At 39.3% G+C, this 18477-nt stretch overlaps 1 protein-coding gene across 1 annotated transcript in view; it reads left to right on the top strand.

Annotated features, from left to right (window-relative positions):
• The window catches only part of GRID1 (glutamate ionotropic receptor delta type subunit 1), a 485687-nt gene that overhangs the window by 448994 nt on the left and 18216 nt on the right, over nucleotides 1-18477 (top strand). Inside the window, exons 13-15 of the mRNA XM_036385574.1 lie at nucleotides 5610-5805; nucleotides 13000-13166; nucleotides 14520-14760. Of these exons, the coding sequence (XP_036241467.1) occupies nucleotides 5610-5805; nucleotides 13000-13166; nucleotides 14520-14760 (604 nt within the window). The remainder of the gene's footprint in view (nucleotides 1-5609; nucleotides 5806-12999; nucleotides 13167-14519; nucleotides 14761-18477) is intronic.

Below are 18477 nucleotides of genomic sequence, written 5' to 3' on the forward strand. Positions count from 1 at the left end.
GCCCCACTAAGATTAATCTTTAAAGTAGCCCATCTTTTAGTTTTTTGTATGTCCAGTTTAACACCCTAATAATTAACACACTAATTAATAACATTCTAATGTTTTCCTGGAAGAAACATTGAAACTCTACCAAATTATGTCATAATGCTTGGTTTTGGTGGTTTTTTTTTAAATATATTTACTTTTTAGACTTGGAGGTGCTAAAGATAGGTCAATTCTAATGTTACCTCATTGTTCAGCCCTTTCTTGCACAGCTGAAGGCTCATGAAATACCAGTTCCACTAGTGTTTAGAGTCACTCACTGCTATTCTCTTCCATTTTAAGTGGGCTTGTGCTTTTTTGTCTTGCATTTAGCAGCACAGTGAAGCTCTTCATACAAGTCTCTGAGTCAATGAGACTATCATCCCCTAGTGGTACTTTATATCCATAGCAGAGGGAATTTTTTGGGTTTTTTTTTTTTCAGCTCTTCAACCAGTTAAACTGTTCAACTTTGGTAGACCAGCTCTAGAGAATGTCTTTTTGTGAAAGTTTGAACTCAGTTTCTGATGTCTGAAGCAAAGCTTTACCTACCCACTCATAAATTTTATTTAAAATGGGAGTTCCAAAGATTGTTCATTTGTGAACAATGGATGGAGGCTCAAATCCTTTGTCCTGCAGATTCATAAATCAATATAAGAATTAATCAGGACTCAGATCAGGACTGAGGTTCTGAATGGTAAGATCTTCTCATGTAGAGCACCTGTAGCTCATTATCTGTACCACTGCAGTACCTTTTCAACCTTGATTCAGCTTTGCAGACTCTTTTCTCTTGGGGGACAGCTAGAAATGACAATCTGATCTGGCGATGCTTGCTTGGCTTCCAAGTTCATCTCTCTGTGGGTGGATTGATGTGATAACAACAAACACCATTTTCATATTTGTCCTCATTGACTCTGAAAATTCTGCCTTGGAGGGAGGAGTTCTCAGCAATTTTAGGTCTCAAAATTCTGCACTTTTCTGCAGTTCGCAGTAGGCAGAATTCTCTTTCAACTCATTGCTTTCAACTGGGTATAACTTTATCCAATAAATCTCCTTTCAGGTAGGATTTTTTGTTCTAGGTTTCAGCTCATAGGTGTTTCTTAGGCTTACAATGCTGGTATAAGCTTGTCAAATCAGTTTAGATACATCTGTTTTTACTTTGAAGTTTACTGGGTTTACTGTTTTCCCAGTGCATAAAGCACATATGTCCCTCTCACATAATTGTGTAGAGGAAACAGTTCTTGTTAGGAACTGCACTTATATTTAATTCTGCAGATGTAATGAATTCTTAACTTTTGGGGAAAAAAGTTTAAAAGAAAATAAATTAGCTTCGAGGCATTTAAAGATAGAAATTTAGGACTCGTACTATACATTTTATGTATGCATTTTTAAGACTTCATTTAGGCAGAGCAGCTTAAAAAGTCTCATCATCTCTGGTGCACTTTATCTTTATGGCAGCCATCACCTAGAATATTATGCTGCATTGAGCAAAAATCTCAGGGTCACTACAAAAAAAAAATCCTTTTTTTTTTTTTTTTGAAATGACAGGAACATGTTTTTCTTTTGAAAAATACTTTGATCACATCTGATGATCCAGGTGCCTGGAGCTCAGTTAATTGATCAGCAATTACCTCAAAGCACCTGGTGTCAAGTTTAGTCTGTCACTTATTATTCATCCAGAAGTCTTGGACATAGAGCAGCAACAGAGTAAAATAAACCAATACTGGCAGCATATTTTTAGCCTGTGTATCTAGAGCTCCACAAGGCTTTTACAAGTAAGAAAACATCTCCAAAAAGTGTATCTTAACCAGTATTTTTGTTCTGGCAATTAGTTCTAGTGATTTAATCATAAATGCTAATACTGCTATTGCCTGTCTGTGTCTTCTGCAGCATTTGTTTTGTGCCAATAAGTTTCTAACACACGAAACAAGCAGAGACCCAGTCTTCAGTTGATTCTGCATGAAGTAATTGTAATTCCACTGGGAACACATATCAGTTGTTGTGTTCATCTGGCATGCATAAATATGGGCATTAAATATTTTGGCTGGTAACACAGGTTTAAAAGACAACATTTTTCTTTAGATTGACTGCAGATACATTTACTTAAATCAATTGGTTTACGTGTACTTGTCAATTATAGCAATCACACAGTGGATGTATTTATGTACAAATTGAAGTTGTGCTCCTGTAACAGTAAGTGAGGGACATTGGCTTCTTCTGCTTTACTGGCTTTATCTTTAATCACACTTACAAAGAGCCTTTAATGGCTTGTGAGATCCAATAACTGAGGTGGTAAGGTTAATGGGGCATCTTGTTATGCTGCACATTTTTGTTGCAAATAATTTTGTATATTAAATGCATGAAATCTTTGCCATAGGAAAGTGAGACAAGAATTTGAGTGGCTAAAGGAGATGGGTCCAGCTGACAGCTGGTTGCACAAATAAAGCTTAAGAACATTGACAGCAGCTGCCTTTAGAGAATGACACAACTGTAAGGTACAGCCAGCATCTGAAAAGTAGCAGTGAGTGATTTTGTCTGGCAAAAGCTAATTTGAGGGATTTAAAATAATAGTTTTTAAAACCTACCCTTGGGATTATCATACTTCACCCTGTAAAAAGTAGGAGATAATTCATCTCCATCCAGTATTGTTTATGTATGTGTCCATGCCCACCATGCTGAAATCTTTCGACCACTTCTCTAGCCATGGATGTGCTGAGCATCACCTCCACTTTCAGTGCAGAAAGACAGCAGAGATATTTTTTATACAGAGTAAGAACTGCAGGGACCATTCCCTGTTAGGATAATTTCTGAGATAGAATTTTTGGCCAAGTGTCCAAAACATCAAATATTGCACTGCAAGAAATCCTTAGGACACAGAGCACTCCACATTTTCTGTTCCAAAGAAATGCTGCCAGCTAAAGGGGTTACCTTACTCCCACAGCCAAGCCAACACTGTGCTTCCCTCCCTGCCACCTGTATGCTTGTCTGTTTATTGCAAGCACTTGATTTAAACCCCAGATTTGCTCTCTCTGCCCTGTGATGCTTAGAGAATTGAACAAACTGTGCTGCTCATAAAGCAACATGTACTGTGCTTTTGTGCAGTACTGATTGTCAATAAAATGTAATTTAGCTAAAATAAAAATACTGATTGTCAATAAAGTGCAATTTAGCTAAAACAAAATGCACATTTCTGAGTAAAAGCTTCCATGGCAATAAATGAAAACAGAAAATACTGATAATATTCAAATTGCAAGTTTAATTGTTTTTTAACTATCCAAACCCTCATGTTCAAACTTTCAAACAGAGTAGTGGTTTCAGGAGTAGGCATTTGTAAAGTTGTTACCAGCTGACACCTGTGTTAAAGTATATTAGTTAAACATATTTCTGCTACTGTGCTTCTACCAAACATACTTTCCTACACACACCAAAATCTCTGCACCAAATCTGGTGGGAAAGGGTTGCCACAGAAGACCTTCTTGTGTATATTGAGTAATATGTGTACCTTTTTTTGCCCTGTAGGCAGAAATGTGTCTTTTATAGCCAAGTCATCCATTCCTGAAGCTTAAGCAATTCCCTGGGATATTATGAAACTTACTTTAAAAAATAAAGGCATAACTTAAATGCAGCATGTAATCTTGTAGAATAAGACTGGAGGAAAAACAGTTCCATAGAATGTACAGGAAACATTTAGGGGAACAGAACAGACCTTTCAGGATCATTAAAGAAAGAAAGAAAATCTGAACAAATTCTCCCATTTTTCATTAGTATTTTGAATTTCCAACAACCTCCAGGATGTTTTTTTTGTTTTTTTTTTTTGTACTTTATCAATTGCCATATACAGAGCTAGGGAAATAACAGGAGTATTGGGGTTTGGTGGAACTCCTAGAGTTAGCCCAAATCCACAAGTGTGCAATGTATATAGAGAGAAGCTGTTCACACAGTCTTAAAGCTGCTTAACAGCTTAAAATGATAAAAAGTCCTTAACACAATTTAAGAACTTAAACCACTTAAACTGTTTGAAGCAGCTTGTGAGTTCGAAGAGTTTGGGGCAGGGGCTGTGCTGAGAGGCAGCCCCTGGAGCTGCAGCCTGGGGACAGGGGTCCCAGAGAAGGGCACCTGGTGCACCTAAACCTGGGAGGCCTGGGGGTGATGTGGGGGAGAAGAGGGAAGAGCTCTCTGTGTATTTTTATGGGGCATTGTGTGTATGCCCAGATTGCTTTGCTTTAAATAGTGTAGCAGGGAATCTTACAGGCATGTGAGGTGTCAGCAGTGGCATCTCCTCAGTTAAACAGGGAAGAGGGTGGCAGAAAAATATTGTCTATGACAAGTCTTCAGCTGTGGAAAACAGCTTTGGCTCATGGACCAAGGGCAGGCTCCTTAGGAGCACTGTGAAGAAATCTACACAAGCTGCAAGCCAAAGTGTTCTGCTTTTGTGGCTCCAGGAGCTGGAGGTTTGGGGAGGATGGCCCTTCAGGTCTATTGATCAGGAAGTTTTTGTTTCTGGAAGATTTTTTTTGGGAAACAGAAATGAGGTGAGGCAGGGAGAGTTGCTTTAGTTTAATTGATGTCAAACAATGTTAGTTGGTTATATCAGAAGCATGTTATTAATATGTGAAACCACACATTTATAAAGCATTTTAAAGAAAAGAAAACATTATTTATGAGCTTCAGTTTGGTCTCTGCTGGTGTGTGTGGTCATCAGTGGTTGAATGTGTGTTTGTATGCTTAGATGGTGGCACAGCACAGAGGTGATACTTGAGGGCAGAGGAAGAAGGCACAGGAATGGGAATGAACCTCTGGAAGAGGAAAAAAAAAACCAGCCAGGATCCTGCTTCTGATGGCAGTGATGTCACTTCAATGTTTTGAAACTTGGGCTGGTTTTCATTGATGCAGGCAGTGATTTACACCTTTCAGTGCAGAAAAGGCTGCAAAATAGGAGAGAATTACATTCTGTACAATTTGAAAATAAATTGTGCATTCACAGCCACTCGGGGTGAGGTCCATTTACACTTCCAGAGTTGTATATGATGAGTAAATGAAAGTTTGGCCTCTGTGTGAATGAAAAATGCCTGTTTTACCAGAGGCTGTGAAAAGAGAGAGTGAGGGAGACTTAGTGGAAATTGGAAGCAAGATTTTATTTGTTTGTTTAACACAGTCATATTGATTTGGAGTGAGATGGAGCATTGGTATAACTGCAAACTAATTCTACTGAATTCTGCAAGGTATTTCTGTGAAGTTGATGGGGCTGGAAGTTTATATTTATAATCTGAGTTTTTCCTGTGATAAGGTAAGTCTTTATCACATTATATTCTTGTGCAGTCTTGGTGGCATATTTAACATGAATGTTATCTCTCAAAAAAAAAAAAGTCTTCACTGGGGTGAAAAAGAGCTTGTGTGTAGTTAAAATCATATGAGCTCAGTACAATTAAATAATTACTTGGCTTTCCTTTATGGTGAGGAATGAAATATGGAAATGTTATTTGGTGAGGGTGCTTTCTGATGGTGACAGACATTGAAAGAAACCATTTAATTAATGAAATCTCGCTAATGTACTACATAATACTAATTTCTCAATATCGCTTCAATTTCAGAACATTTCAGGATCTGTCCAAACAAATGGATATATCTTATGGCACAGTCAGGGACTCAGCAGTGTATGAATACTTTAAAGCAAAAGGGACCAACCCTTTGGAGCAGGATAACACATTTGCTGAACTGTGGAGGACTATCAGTAAGAATAATGGGGCGGATAATTGTGTATCAAACCCTTCTGAAGGCATCAGGAAGGTAAGACTGGATCACAGGGGTTTTCATTTAATTACTGTATCAATGCTGTTTCTATGGAGTTGTGTTAAGTCACAGGAAAGAAATTACAGTCATTTAAACCCCCCCCCATCCTATATAAAGGTCCTTTTAGTACCTTGATGGCAGATAAGAATCATGTTTTGGTGTCATTGTTCTGAATTTAAGTACTTTAACTCTGCCTAAGTTTTCAGTATGTAAGTCCATTGCATCTGGTCATAAGGTTTATTTACTTTGTGTGAACTTTGATAATGCCCTTTTGGATGTAATTCTTTACATTATGCAGTACTGACTCCTGTCCTTTGCTCATTTGAGTTTGTTTTCGTTTTTCCGAGTTCATGATTGGAAACATGAGTAAGAATTAAGGGATCCACAGAAAGCATGCTCATTTCTCTTGAAACAGAAATTTAATGCAAGATTTTTCTTTGTTTATTCCAGACTTTGAAATATGCATTCACATGACACTGTGTTTTACCAAAATGTTATTTCTCTCAGATAAAGCTACACATTTTGTTGTGGAACAGAGAATTAATGTGGGATTCAAGGACTGATGTATAACAGCTTAAGATGGTGCATCTTTGTTCTAAGTCCTGTGATAATGAGTATTGGCCATTACAAATGCTCACTCTCTCTCATAGCCTGCCTCTCCCCTCTGCTCCCCATCTTGAATCTCAACAAAACCAGGCAGCACCTTACATCAAACACATGTCCAGAACATTACACAGAAAGGATGCATGCTGAAAGCCTTGATGTGCTGCTCCTTTAATGAATAGTGTCCTCTTCATCTGTCTATTGATTTTTTCCCTAAAACAAGTTAACAGTTTTTATTACCACAGTGAATGTTTGATCAGAGATACTCTTGTCAGTGAAACAGTGATTTACTAGTTCTTTATTCTTTTGTACATGGGGCATGATAAAATGGTTTTGGCTTACATTTCCTTTTTATTTTTTGAATTTTTTTAAACCTCTTCTGAACAGTCAGAGGGACAGTATCCAAATTCTACTGTTTTTACAGTGCCATGAAGAGGGTGAACACAAGTAATGCAAGCCATCCCATTTCCCAGCTAAACTCCTTTAGCCAAAGAGTTCCAGTTCTTTGCTCAACTTTTGGACAAAATCTTTATGCAGACACTTCTTGTCTTAGCACACAAGTATTCAGTCAAAATTTGGGTACACCCTGCCCATTCCTCAGATGAGCTTCCCCAAAGCCCTCTCCCCTCAGCTCCAAAATCCTCTCTTCCTTGGGGATGAGGTAGAGCTCTGGCAATAGCAAAGTCTGCAGTGGTTGTTGTTTTTTTTTCCTTAATCTTCTCAGCATTTTATGAAAATGAGCCCTCTTTTGATATGTTTTGGTAGCATTTAGAGGAGAAATAGAGACATTAAATACTTTTCTAGCATTTAAGCCAATAATAAAACAGTTTAACTTAGAAAAATATTCAGTATTTTACTTTTCTTTTTCCTGACATTCTTATGGCAGTGGATGCTCTTTATCCATGAAATTGTAAATACTCTTATTCTATAAGCCTAGTGCATGCTGCCATTTATGATAGCTACATTTGCTAAGCCAGAAATGTAACTGTAGATTGGCAGGCAGTTGAGAATACCAATTATATTGTCTGCATGGAGCTGGCAGCTCCATCCTATCTGTGCGATAATAACTTTTCATACTAAGTTTGATTTCAGTGTTGTAGGGTGATTTTTATATAACTAGATCAGCTCATTCAATTAATGTCAACAACTAAATTTTACTTCAGTCCCCAAAGATGACCAAGGCCGCTATTTGATTAGACACCTACATAAATTGGCTTTACTATTTAATAACATTGTCAACTAAACTATTGTGTTTATAGTTTAAGTGTCACTCTTCCTAGCTCATTGAACTCTCTGAATAAACAGACAAGTTTTCTATGTCAAGTATTATGGCTAGAAATTCTGGGGTTTTTTGTAAAGGAGAATTGATGTCAGCCAAGGAAATGAGTTTCCATCCATAAACACATACTGCTGTATGAAAGAGATGTAAATGTGCCTTACAAATGTGTTTCATAGGAAATGGGAGCTCTAAATCTCTCTAGCATAAAAAGATTCATAAAACATTTTTCTGAATGAGGATTGCCTGACACAATGCAAAAAAAGAAAAAAATCACTACTATTCTTTCTTCCCTCCTTCTCCTTTCCATTTTCTTCAGACAGTATCACAGTTCAGCTGCAGTTACAAACAAAGCCATGCCACTTCAGTGCAAAACAGGGAGTGCTGGTTATTTGTGCCACAGACAGGTATTTCAAGTGTTTGTTCCTATCCCATTTATCTTTCTCCATTTCAGGGAGATTTTCCTACTCCCTTTGACTGTCTGAAAACAAAGGGATGGCAGTGGGGCAAAGTCATGTGAACTTTCATGGTGTTTGGTTGCCATGGCAGAGATGTCTCTTCAGACACAGCAGAGTCTCCCTGCAGCCACAGTGACCATCTCCCATGGGCAAGGCACAGCTTTTGCAGCACTGGGGGAGCCAAGAAAAGGCAGGAATGCACTTCACTGTCACATAAGTGACAGCAGGACTCCTGAGAGCCGAGGGTGGTGGGGAGAAGGTTACTTTTGCTGTATTCCCAAGGTAGTTGAAAGTGATCATTGAAGATGGGAAGCCTCCTCCTATTTAGCAGTACCTCTGCACAGCACAGGAACACAAACCAGACAAACCACCAGTCCATACAAAATGTTGTTTTGAGCTCTCTGGGACTATCACAGATGAGGATTGACTAATGCTGTCACAGGAAAGTTTCTACAGCCAGGAGCTCAGTGAACTCTTTGCTTCACATCTACTGGCAATCTGGGTAATTATTGATTGCACTAACGTAGTGTGGATCTTATTTCCTTTGGGAGCACCCATTTTTGCTTTAAAAGAATGAAGTAATATCATTCCCATGTGATCCTGCATCTGCTATATATACAGATAGGAGAATTAAACTCATTATTGCATTTTATAACGCCCTGCTTTGGTTGAGATAGTTGGTTCCCCTGTCCAATTAATTTAGTGCCAAAATGCCTCTGAATTGTTTCTTTTCTTCCTGTGTATCACTTTTGATGAAAAGCGATCAAAACCAAGTAGAGCACAAAATGAAAATGCGTCATTGATTTAGGCAATGGCACAGTAAGAGTTTTTTCCTTTTCTTTTTTGCTTCCTTAATGATCACTGAGCATTAAATCAGAGTGATCTTCTTCTCTCTTCATTCTAATTTTGAGAGTAGAAGAAGCTTAAAAGTTCATTTAGTATGATTTTTTAAAAACTACTTTGTCCACAATGAATTTTATATTGTGAATTGTGATTGCTCTCATAGAGCTTCATAAATTTCTCCATTTCTTGACCCATCAGCCTTTGAAGCAAAAGCAAATGCTTCCTTAAACCTGAATCTATTGAATCCTGTAGTGGTTCCTTAATTATCTTAATGCTTGAAACATTTCAGCAGGATCAAATGGCATGTTTTTTCTTTTTATTAGAATTATGTTGCTTCTCTTAAAGCACTTTTTTATAGATAATAAATGTTACCCAGCCATCTTTTTGAACTACTCCACTAATGCCAATGTAAAGGTCACTTTTTGATATTTCTGTGGTATCAGCCACGTAATGGGATCAGCTACACTGATACTCTGTTCTGGCAGTAAATTAATGATGAATTTTGCATTATTCTGGCACTTCTGTCTTAAGTATGATAGCTTCTTCAAAAGTTTCAGAAAAATCACAGATATATCAGTGATTACTCTGGAATCAATCTTTTATCGTGTTTTTATTATTTCTTAGCATGCTTTCTTTGAAACAACATTGTTTAATCATCAGTAAGCCAGGACCCTTTGAACAATATTCCTCTATCTCCATCCACACTGAAGAGTGACATTATGGTGTTGTTTACTGCTTTCCTGGAGTATTATTTTCTTTGTGGCCCTTGTCTTGTCTAGGAAGCCATCTTCTTTGGCCTTTTATTTTTTTAGGATTGTGAAGAATAAATATATATTTTTTAGTATAAGTTTTGCCCAGGGGGTTCTTTTTTCTTAAATCTGTTTTCTTAAATCTCTTAAAGCAAGGATAAATCTGGTGTCCTTGGTGTAAGCCAAAGTAGTTGTTCTACCTGGGTGGAATAAATGAGTGCTGCTTTGGCTGACTTTCTGATAAAAAGGTTTCTTAAAGTTTAACCAAAGGATTTTTAGTTTGTTGTGAAGCATGTCTGTATGCTGAGAGTCACAGTAAGGCCATAGGAAAGGAGCAAAATATGAAGTACAATGAGAAGACTGAAGTATAAATTTGAGCTCATTATTCTGTTTTTATTTCAATCATTTTTTTCATTCAAGCTATCTCACCTATTCTCAGCTGGCATTTGCATAGGCCCTTTTGCACACATGAAGACATGGAGTCTTTCATTAAAAAAAAAGAAAAAAGTTTAAACTACATTTAAAATCTGAGGTCGATTTTTCATTGAAAATAAATGTCAATTTGATTTTATTTGGCTTTTACTGCTTGTCTCGTGAAGGTATATAAAAAGTCAGCCTACTTCAAACACACATGTATGTGTGCACTTATGTATTGTGTGCATATGTTTTTCAAAGTTTGACAGCTTTTCCTGAAATTGAACAAATGATACTGCTTAGCTGTCACAACAGATATTAACAGGGAAGTGAAGGATGCCGAATTTAGACAGCAACTAAACATTTGTTGTAAGAAAACTTTCCACACAATGAACACACTAATACTATGAGGTCTTCACTCTTCGGGGAAGAAAATTTCACAAGTGGAAGAAGTTTGGAAAGAACTAAGTCTTCCCTTAGGAAAAAGGGATCTCTGGAGATTCTGGTTTTGGCAATCAGAGAGGGAGGGGACACAGCCTTGCACCTAGGATTTCTGGGAGTTGAGACATACACACAACCAAGAGTTCAAAAGTCAGATTCCTGATTATGCTAAAATGATCAGGCTGTCAGAGAAACAATGCTCTACAGATGTGATGACATTGGATAGGCTGATTTATGTCATTAAAAATATGTGAAATAGGTGTGAAGAGTTCTGGCAGACTTGGTTTATTGACCATTTGCAGTTGCAGGATGTGATTTAGGATAGCAGCACTACAAACACAAGAGAAGTAGACCTTTACAAAAGATCTGCTGTACAGCACTGAAAGTCAGTGTACAAAGCCCTTGTAAATAAGATAACATACAGAAAGCTGAGGATTGAAAAGTAGACTCAATAATATGTTTTTTTTTCTTTAGCCAGGGCATTGTAATACAAGTCGAATATTTCAGGAATATTACATTCCTCAAGTATTACTAAGAGATAAGGAATATATTGTGTTGTCAGTGTTCTTTTCTAAATTGTAAATGTGAAAAGATGATTTTCTGACCAGTTCTGAAAGAAGAGAAAATAAATACAGCTCTTTAAACTGAACAAACCACCAAAAGAACCCCAAAAACAAGAAAAAAAAAAACCCAAACCCCAAAACTCCAAAACATAACAAAAAAAATATACAAAAAACCAAACAACAACAAAAAAAGGAGACAAAAATTCAACCAACCAACTTAAAAATACCCAGAGAAATGTAAAACACATTTTACCTAATTCACATAGTGAATTAGGCCAGATCTTTCTGGGGTGTCCGATTTCTGTATATCCATCAGACAGGACTTTTGTTCTCTAATATCATGGATTTTGAATAAATTCTGTGTACAGTAACAAGTGCTGCTGCTTTTGATCCCCTGAGGACATATTTTTAATGCTGACAGTTTCCTATAATAGGTAGCAAAATCCTATGAATTATTATTTACCATGGAACAGAATGTGGCTAAGTAATAAAAATAATATTTTCCAAGGGTTCAGTGCACAGACTCTTTCACATCTTACCAAAGAGAAAGGATATAACATTTCTACTCTGTTTTAACCCAGAAGCAAGTGACTTTGTGGATCTTTGATTGCCTCAATGCAGATAAAAGGGAATCAAGGAAAAATAGGTGGATTGCAGCAAGTACCTTACAGGAAGTCTAGGCAATATAATTAATTAAAATATAATTTTAATCTTTATTTCCTTGAATTCTGCCTCCCAGAAGATATGTTACCCATTTGATTTATTGTCATGTGTAAGCAACTGTAGGGACTTCAGAAAGGTATGGTTTATGTCAAACTGTGAAGTAAATGATCTTATTTGCTCAACTGAGGAATCCAGTGTAATGAAATAACTGATGGAGTCTTACAAACTTACAGGTGAATTCAATACTGAGCTTAGAAAAGAGTTGGAAGGATGAACTAATTTTGTGCCAGAGCTATAGCTATTAGCTAGAGGAGCTTTGTGAATCAATTCCCATAAAGAAATATATACAGGACTTCAGCTACTTGAATATATTGGGCAACCAATGGTTACTTTGACCAAGAAAATGATATTTTATTTTACTGTACTGAACCCCTATCCAGATATGTTTCTTACATCTCGTGTTAATTACATTCATTATATACACTGTGTGCAGGCCTTGGTTTCAGTTCCAATTAAAGCTGATATTTAAGGATATCTTCATGAATGTGTGTTAAAACAATATTTATCCCAAAAGTGAAATAAGAGTACATGCTTGTGAATCTTCTTACCAGTGAAGAAAAGAGGGAACTCTTTCAGCTCCGTGCGTGCCTTTTGTTACAGGACTAACCGAGCTCTCAGAAGAGCTGTGTGTACTCGCAAGGCAAATTTGTTTATTTACATGTTTATATGAGCAAAGTTGAAAAATTACAATTTTGTTGCCTGTGATGCTCATCACTTAAAGCTCATACTATGCCAGTCTTGGCACTTAAATATATGGAACCAGACACATTCCATGTCTCCTACAAAACATGCATCCAAATTCATCATCTAAAGCAACAGCTTTCATTTATAATTAATAACCTGTTACATAAGCTTCACCTACACTTCTAGATGGCTGAGCTGTCCTATGTGCACACTAAAAAATGGAAGATATTTTAGCAAGGTTTGAAGTATGTGAGGTCCTGCTGGGAGAGAAAACTGTTAGAAATGTGTTATGTCGAAGGTCTACGTGTAAACTGTGACCTAATGAAATACCACCAAGGAACAGTGACGAGATTTGGATTTGTTTGCTGGCTTAGGTTTTGTCCTACCTAGAAATGCAGTTTAGTTTAGACTGTGTTGTGTTCATGCTGTATTTACAGGCAAAAAAGGGAAATTATGCTTTCCTGTGGGATGTGACAGTGGTGGAATATGCTGCACTGACAGATGACGAATGCTCTGTGACAGTCATTGGAAACAGCATCAGCAGCAAAGGATATGGGATAGCACTCCAGCATGGAAGTCCCTACAGAGATCTTTTCTCCCAGAGGTAAACTGAAACAAAGCTCATTTTATAGCATTTCTGTCTATAGCCAGCGACTGTTCACATTAATTTTGGCATTTAATTAATAAAGAACAATGAATACATGACAGCAGAGAAATTACGAGTTCAGGCTCCCACAAAGCTGCTGCTCCTCCTGCTCCATGTGCATCTGGTTTGGGAGGAGGGCACAGGAGGTGATGTGTGGCCTCACACCTTCAGCCAGCACTGCCTCTGGCAGAGGACTGATGTCCTCAGAGCTCAGTGAGAGGTAGAGGAGAGATTGAGAGATCTTGAGCTCATGCCACATTCTGCAGGCTCTGAAGCAATGTGCTGCTCCCTGCAGGAGGCAAGCAGCAATGCCCTGCCATATCCTTTAGGGTGGAGGGACAGGTCCGAGACTCAGGATGGTGCAGGGCAACAAGAATTGCAGGGAATTGCATGGGACTGACAAGACCAGAAGACTATAAAATTATGCTTTTTAGTGATCTCTGAGCTACCAGCTGGGTATCTCTAGTCCATGTGAATGTGTGCCCTGAACTGAAGACACACAGCTGTGCAGGCATGCGTGCCCTTAGCAGAAGGTGAGTGTGTGCTCTGCTCCAGGCAGGGATCTGAAGCGAGAGTGCCTCATCTTGCTTCTCCTTCATAAAAAGGAGCAAAACTCCAGCTGCATAACTGGAGACAAAGCTGCCTCAAGAGAAAAGATTGTTAGTAAACAGCTAAAACAGTTATCAAACCAAATCCAAAATGAATCATTCATGCAAAGACGGGACACTTCACAAGAGACAAAACAATTATTAATTAGCAACTGTTAACACAGTAATTCAGGCATTAAGTAACAGCATTGAAGTAAAATCCTTTTGAATAAACTACATTTACTAAAATAAATGAGTTGGTCGCTGCTTAAACAGATTTGTACCAAGTGGTGCACAAACAGTAGCATGTTTAGCCTCACATATTTTTGGAATTATTGTAGGAGAGCAGCAGTGGAGTGGGTTGAGCATTTCACTAGTGGGACCAGCTGCTGCAGCTAAATGTAGCCAGACCAGGCATAACTAACTGGAATGTGGTGATTTCCCCTGGAAATGCTGTTTGCATTGCAGTGGAATTTTTGACAGTCTCTTTTTTTCCCTAAAGTTACCCAGTGGAGTTTACCTGCTGCTGTAAGTAGAAAAATGTTGGTATAAGGGAGTTTCAGATGAAGACTACAACACCCTGGTGGTGGAGGGGGGGTGGAGTTTTGAATTATGGGATGGCAGATTTAAGAGCTGTGAAGCGTAAGGAAAAGACAAAAAAAAAAAAACAAACCTGTAAAAAGGTATCATTGCAAATAATACTTGTCTTTTGAAATTTCTGCAGGATCCTAGAGTTGCAAGAAAGTGGAGATTTGGATGTTCTTAAGCAGAAGTGGTGGCCACGGATGGGACGTTGTGACCTGAATAGCCATACCAATGCACAGACAGATGGGAAGGCACTCAAGCTGCACAGTTTTGCAGGAGTTTTCTGCATTTTAGCAATAGGCCTTCTTCTTGCTTGCTTGGTGGCAGCATTGGAGTTGTGGTGGAACAGCAACCGTTGTCATCAAGAAACACCGAAAGAGGTCCATAACTTTTATTCTTATCACAATTAAAAGTAGAAAACACAAAAGAAAGAGAGAGCAAGTGGAAGTTGTGGGATTTTAGGTGCTCTCATGCAATAAATTTGATTTATTTTGATTTGCCATACTAAGCTTTGCATATAACGTTTTGGGTGGTTGTTTCCAAGAAAATAAAAACAAGCAAACAAAAGTGTCTTTTGTGCACATGGAAGGTGCCAAACTGACAGCCCTGGAGACTAAAGTCCTCTATTTATTTGTAGAGCAGATACAGCATGGGCAGCAGCAGTGCAAACTTCCCCTCATTGCCCCAGCAATGTGCCTCAGCCCTGACCTGGAGAGACCACCTTTAGGGGTAAGAGAGTGGTTCAGAAACACGCCCTCTGCCACTCTGCTGTGAGTGACGGGGAGGCCAGTCACAGGCACCCAGCTGTGCCATCTATGGTGATGTTTTCTCTGATCTGAGCCCCCATCTACTGGCTGGGAGATCTGAGTCCATCCTCTGCAGGCTCTGCAGCTGCCAGACATCTGGTAGCTGCTCTCCTTCATGGCTGACCTAGGCTGAGTTTGAAGAGGTACACAAGCAATTAAAAATAAATCAGCTAGTTAATAATTGAAGAAGCCATATTGCCATGACACTGTTTAAATGCTTCCTTTCTTTTGAAGTCAGTTTTATTTCTAAAAGTAGGAGCCTCTGAGGAAGCTGACCTTCATATAACATGTTTTATCTAGGAAATTATACCTGAGAAGTTCTTGGGTTTGAAGTTTCCATGCACAGCAGCCAGAAGAAATTAGCAATGCTAAGATAGAATAATCAGTCTATTCTCAGATCTGTCTTGCATGAAGCCTGTATTTGTTTACCTAGTTTAAATGTTTAACAAACTAACCTCTTGCAATTTTGGAGACACTTGAGGCATTTGTAGGTGCTTTCATCTTGGAACAGATGTTTTTTACAAGCTAATAATAGCAGTGAGCTACACTGCAGCTGGAAAATAGTACATAGCCCACCCATTCTAATCTCTCTTTTTCAAGTTGCAGGAGCAGTAGACTAACTGACATACCTGTCACCTGTAAGCAGCTTTGGCAAATTGGCAACCTGGTCTAGTGGATGGTGTCCCTGACCTTGGCAGAGGGCTTGGAGTTGGGTCCCTTCCAACCCAAACAGTTCCATATGCTATGATTTTGCCCTGCTGCCTTGTAGAAGTTGCTCCTGCTGTAACTCCAAAGGTGCCCCCATGCTAGTGCTGTGAAGGCCTAAAGCCCAGCAGTGTTTTCACTGCACACTGAAATCCTGCAGGGCACGGGCAGGGATGCTTCCCAAAGTGTCCTCATGCTGTGTGCACAAGCACTTATCTGGCCATCCTGTGTGGTATGTTCCCCTCTCTACACTCAGGGAATTGCCTTTGTCTATCTCTGTAGAGTGAGATGAGAATATGATTTAAAGGCAGTTTCATATATCTAAGGTGAAAAAAATTGCTTTTTATTGCAAGGAGTTTTGAATACTCAGTTTCCATTGCTGGAAAAGGATCTGTCTTCCCGAGTTTAAATATTTTCTTTTTTTCACCTATCCTCTTCCTTTCTTTTTTAATACCTCTAAGAAGGATTATTGCATATCTATACCTACCCCATCCCAGCTTTTCCCCCTTTCCCATCCTTCTCCTTCCCTTTCCCTCCAGTGTGTTCTTGATGAAGTTGCTCTTGTACATGTGTAGTGCTCTTTGGCAGTTTCTTTGTCAAGCGTAGAATACTTTTAACCTTCTGTGTTTTAAAGGAAACTGAAGTTACTCCCATGGTAGAGCTGTGCCTGGGGAGATTGCTGTCTGTGGGGCTGGGCTGCCCTTGGAGCACAACTAGGCAGGGTTAGAGGCAAATTAAACTTAAACAGAGCATGGACAGGTTCCAGCAAGATCAGTGATGGGGAGGCTGCCAGGAGAGGGGGAGCAGAGTCAGCAGGAACCCTGGCACAGCAGGTGCGAAGGCTGAACGAGGAGGTGAGAGGGCACAGGGCTGGCTGCAGGAAGGCGTACGGAGGGTATGCCAGGCAGGGTGGGCTGGAATGAGGGGTCCCATCAAAGGGACAGCTGGCTGCAAGGACAGGCAGGCAGCTAGAGGACCTTTGGGTCAATCAGAGCAGCCAGAGGGAAGTGTGACAGCTGCCCAGAGCCAGGGACAGGCAGGATCCTCAGGAACCCTCTGCCTGGGCCAATGGCCACACATGCCATGTGGCCACATTGCTCCAGCCCTGCTGCACACCAAGGGTTGGGGCTCTTGTCACAGTGACCACAAGATCCACTCAACTAAACTAGCAAACGAATGTAGCTGTACTTCCTGGCAGATCAGTGGCCTGATATATTTTATTTATGTGCTACCAGTGAGGAGGGATTGAGGTAGGACATCTGATGGCTGCTGCCATTAACGTAGGAAACCAAGTTTCAAAAGATGTGGTGAATATAGGTTAAAGGTTTTTGACATGTTTAAAAGAACCAAGTTTCAAAACTATGGTAAGGACAGGATCCAGTGCTGAGGGGGGTGTGGAGTCCTAGGCAGTCTTCTGCTTGAGGCAGTGGCTGAGCCTGGCGTAGGGGACCAAAAGCACAAGGAGAGTTTGATCTCCAGGAGGAGTGTGTTCAGCATAGCTCATTTCCAGCACTGTGTGTTGACCAGCATTTCTACAGCAAGAGCTGTAATGACAGAGCTACAGCACGAGTAGCATACACAGAACATTAAAATCTGCCTCTTAGCTGCATCTGGTACTCCAGCCAAGTCATTAGTTCAGTAAGAGCTGCAAACTCAAATCACGCTGCTGATTTTCTTCTGCTTTTGGGAAGGCTTTGGCAAAACACAAGTGTTGTGATATCACATAAAAATTGTGGGAACTGGGATGTGTCCTAGCCACTTTCTTCTGTGAAGCAGAGCTTGTGGAGGGTCACAGAGAAAGCTGATTTCCTTTGCAGTCTGAGATTAGACTTTGATACTGCCACTGAGGCGAAGAGAAGGTGGCAACATTTGGCTTCTATGACCCTCATCCTGTTGGGAGCTTAATAAATCCCTTGGAAAAAAATTATACTGGAACCAGAATTGAACAAGGAGTTGTCTTGGCTTGTAGCATTCTCACTTTGTGTAGCATTCTCACTTTGGCATGACCCACCTGGTTGGTTGTATCATGTCAATTGCCAACTCCAAAAAAAAGAAATGTTGGGACGATAAATGTACAACTACTATGGCAGATTTATGGCAGGGTAGTGTGCAGCTTGCTGGAGAGAGAGAAAAAGCATTTTTTAGAGACTCTTATTTTTTATGTTGGGGGTCAGTGAAGTCTGTGGCTAAAAAAATGTGCATTGCCTTCTTTGTCATTGGAGAAACATTTTCAGCTAACATTAAGGTGGTGGTTTTTGCCAGTTTGTCTTTTCTTTTTCCACTTTGTATTCTTTAGGCGTTTGTGGAGGTTTGGCTGAGCCAATACATTGATGTCCAAGGACTCAAATGTCTGCATGGTATAAATCACAGCCCTTAATTACACTGAGTGTGCAGGATGTAGTATTAACTATGAGACAAACAGAAGCCTGTCTTTTGAAACCTGACAACAAAACTTGGATGTTAATATTAACCTGATCTACATTTGTAGACTTCATAAGAAGAGTTGTGTCAAGGGCACGCTGCTTCCAATTAGAATATTTTTTACATTTTTCACATATGAAGAAACTCAACCTCACAAAAATATAA

This window comes from Molothrus ater, chromosome 8 (assembly GCF_012460135.2).
Source record: "Molothrus ater isolate BHLD 08-10-18 breed brown headed cowbird chromosome 8, BPBGC_Mater_1.1, whole genome shotgun sequence".
Lineage (NCBI taxonomy): Eukaryota > Metazoa > Chordata > Aves > Passeriformes > Icteridae > Molothrus > Molothrus ater.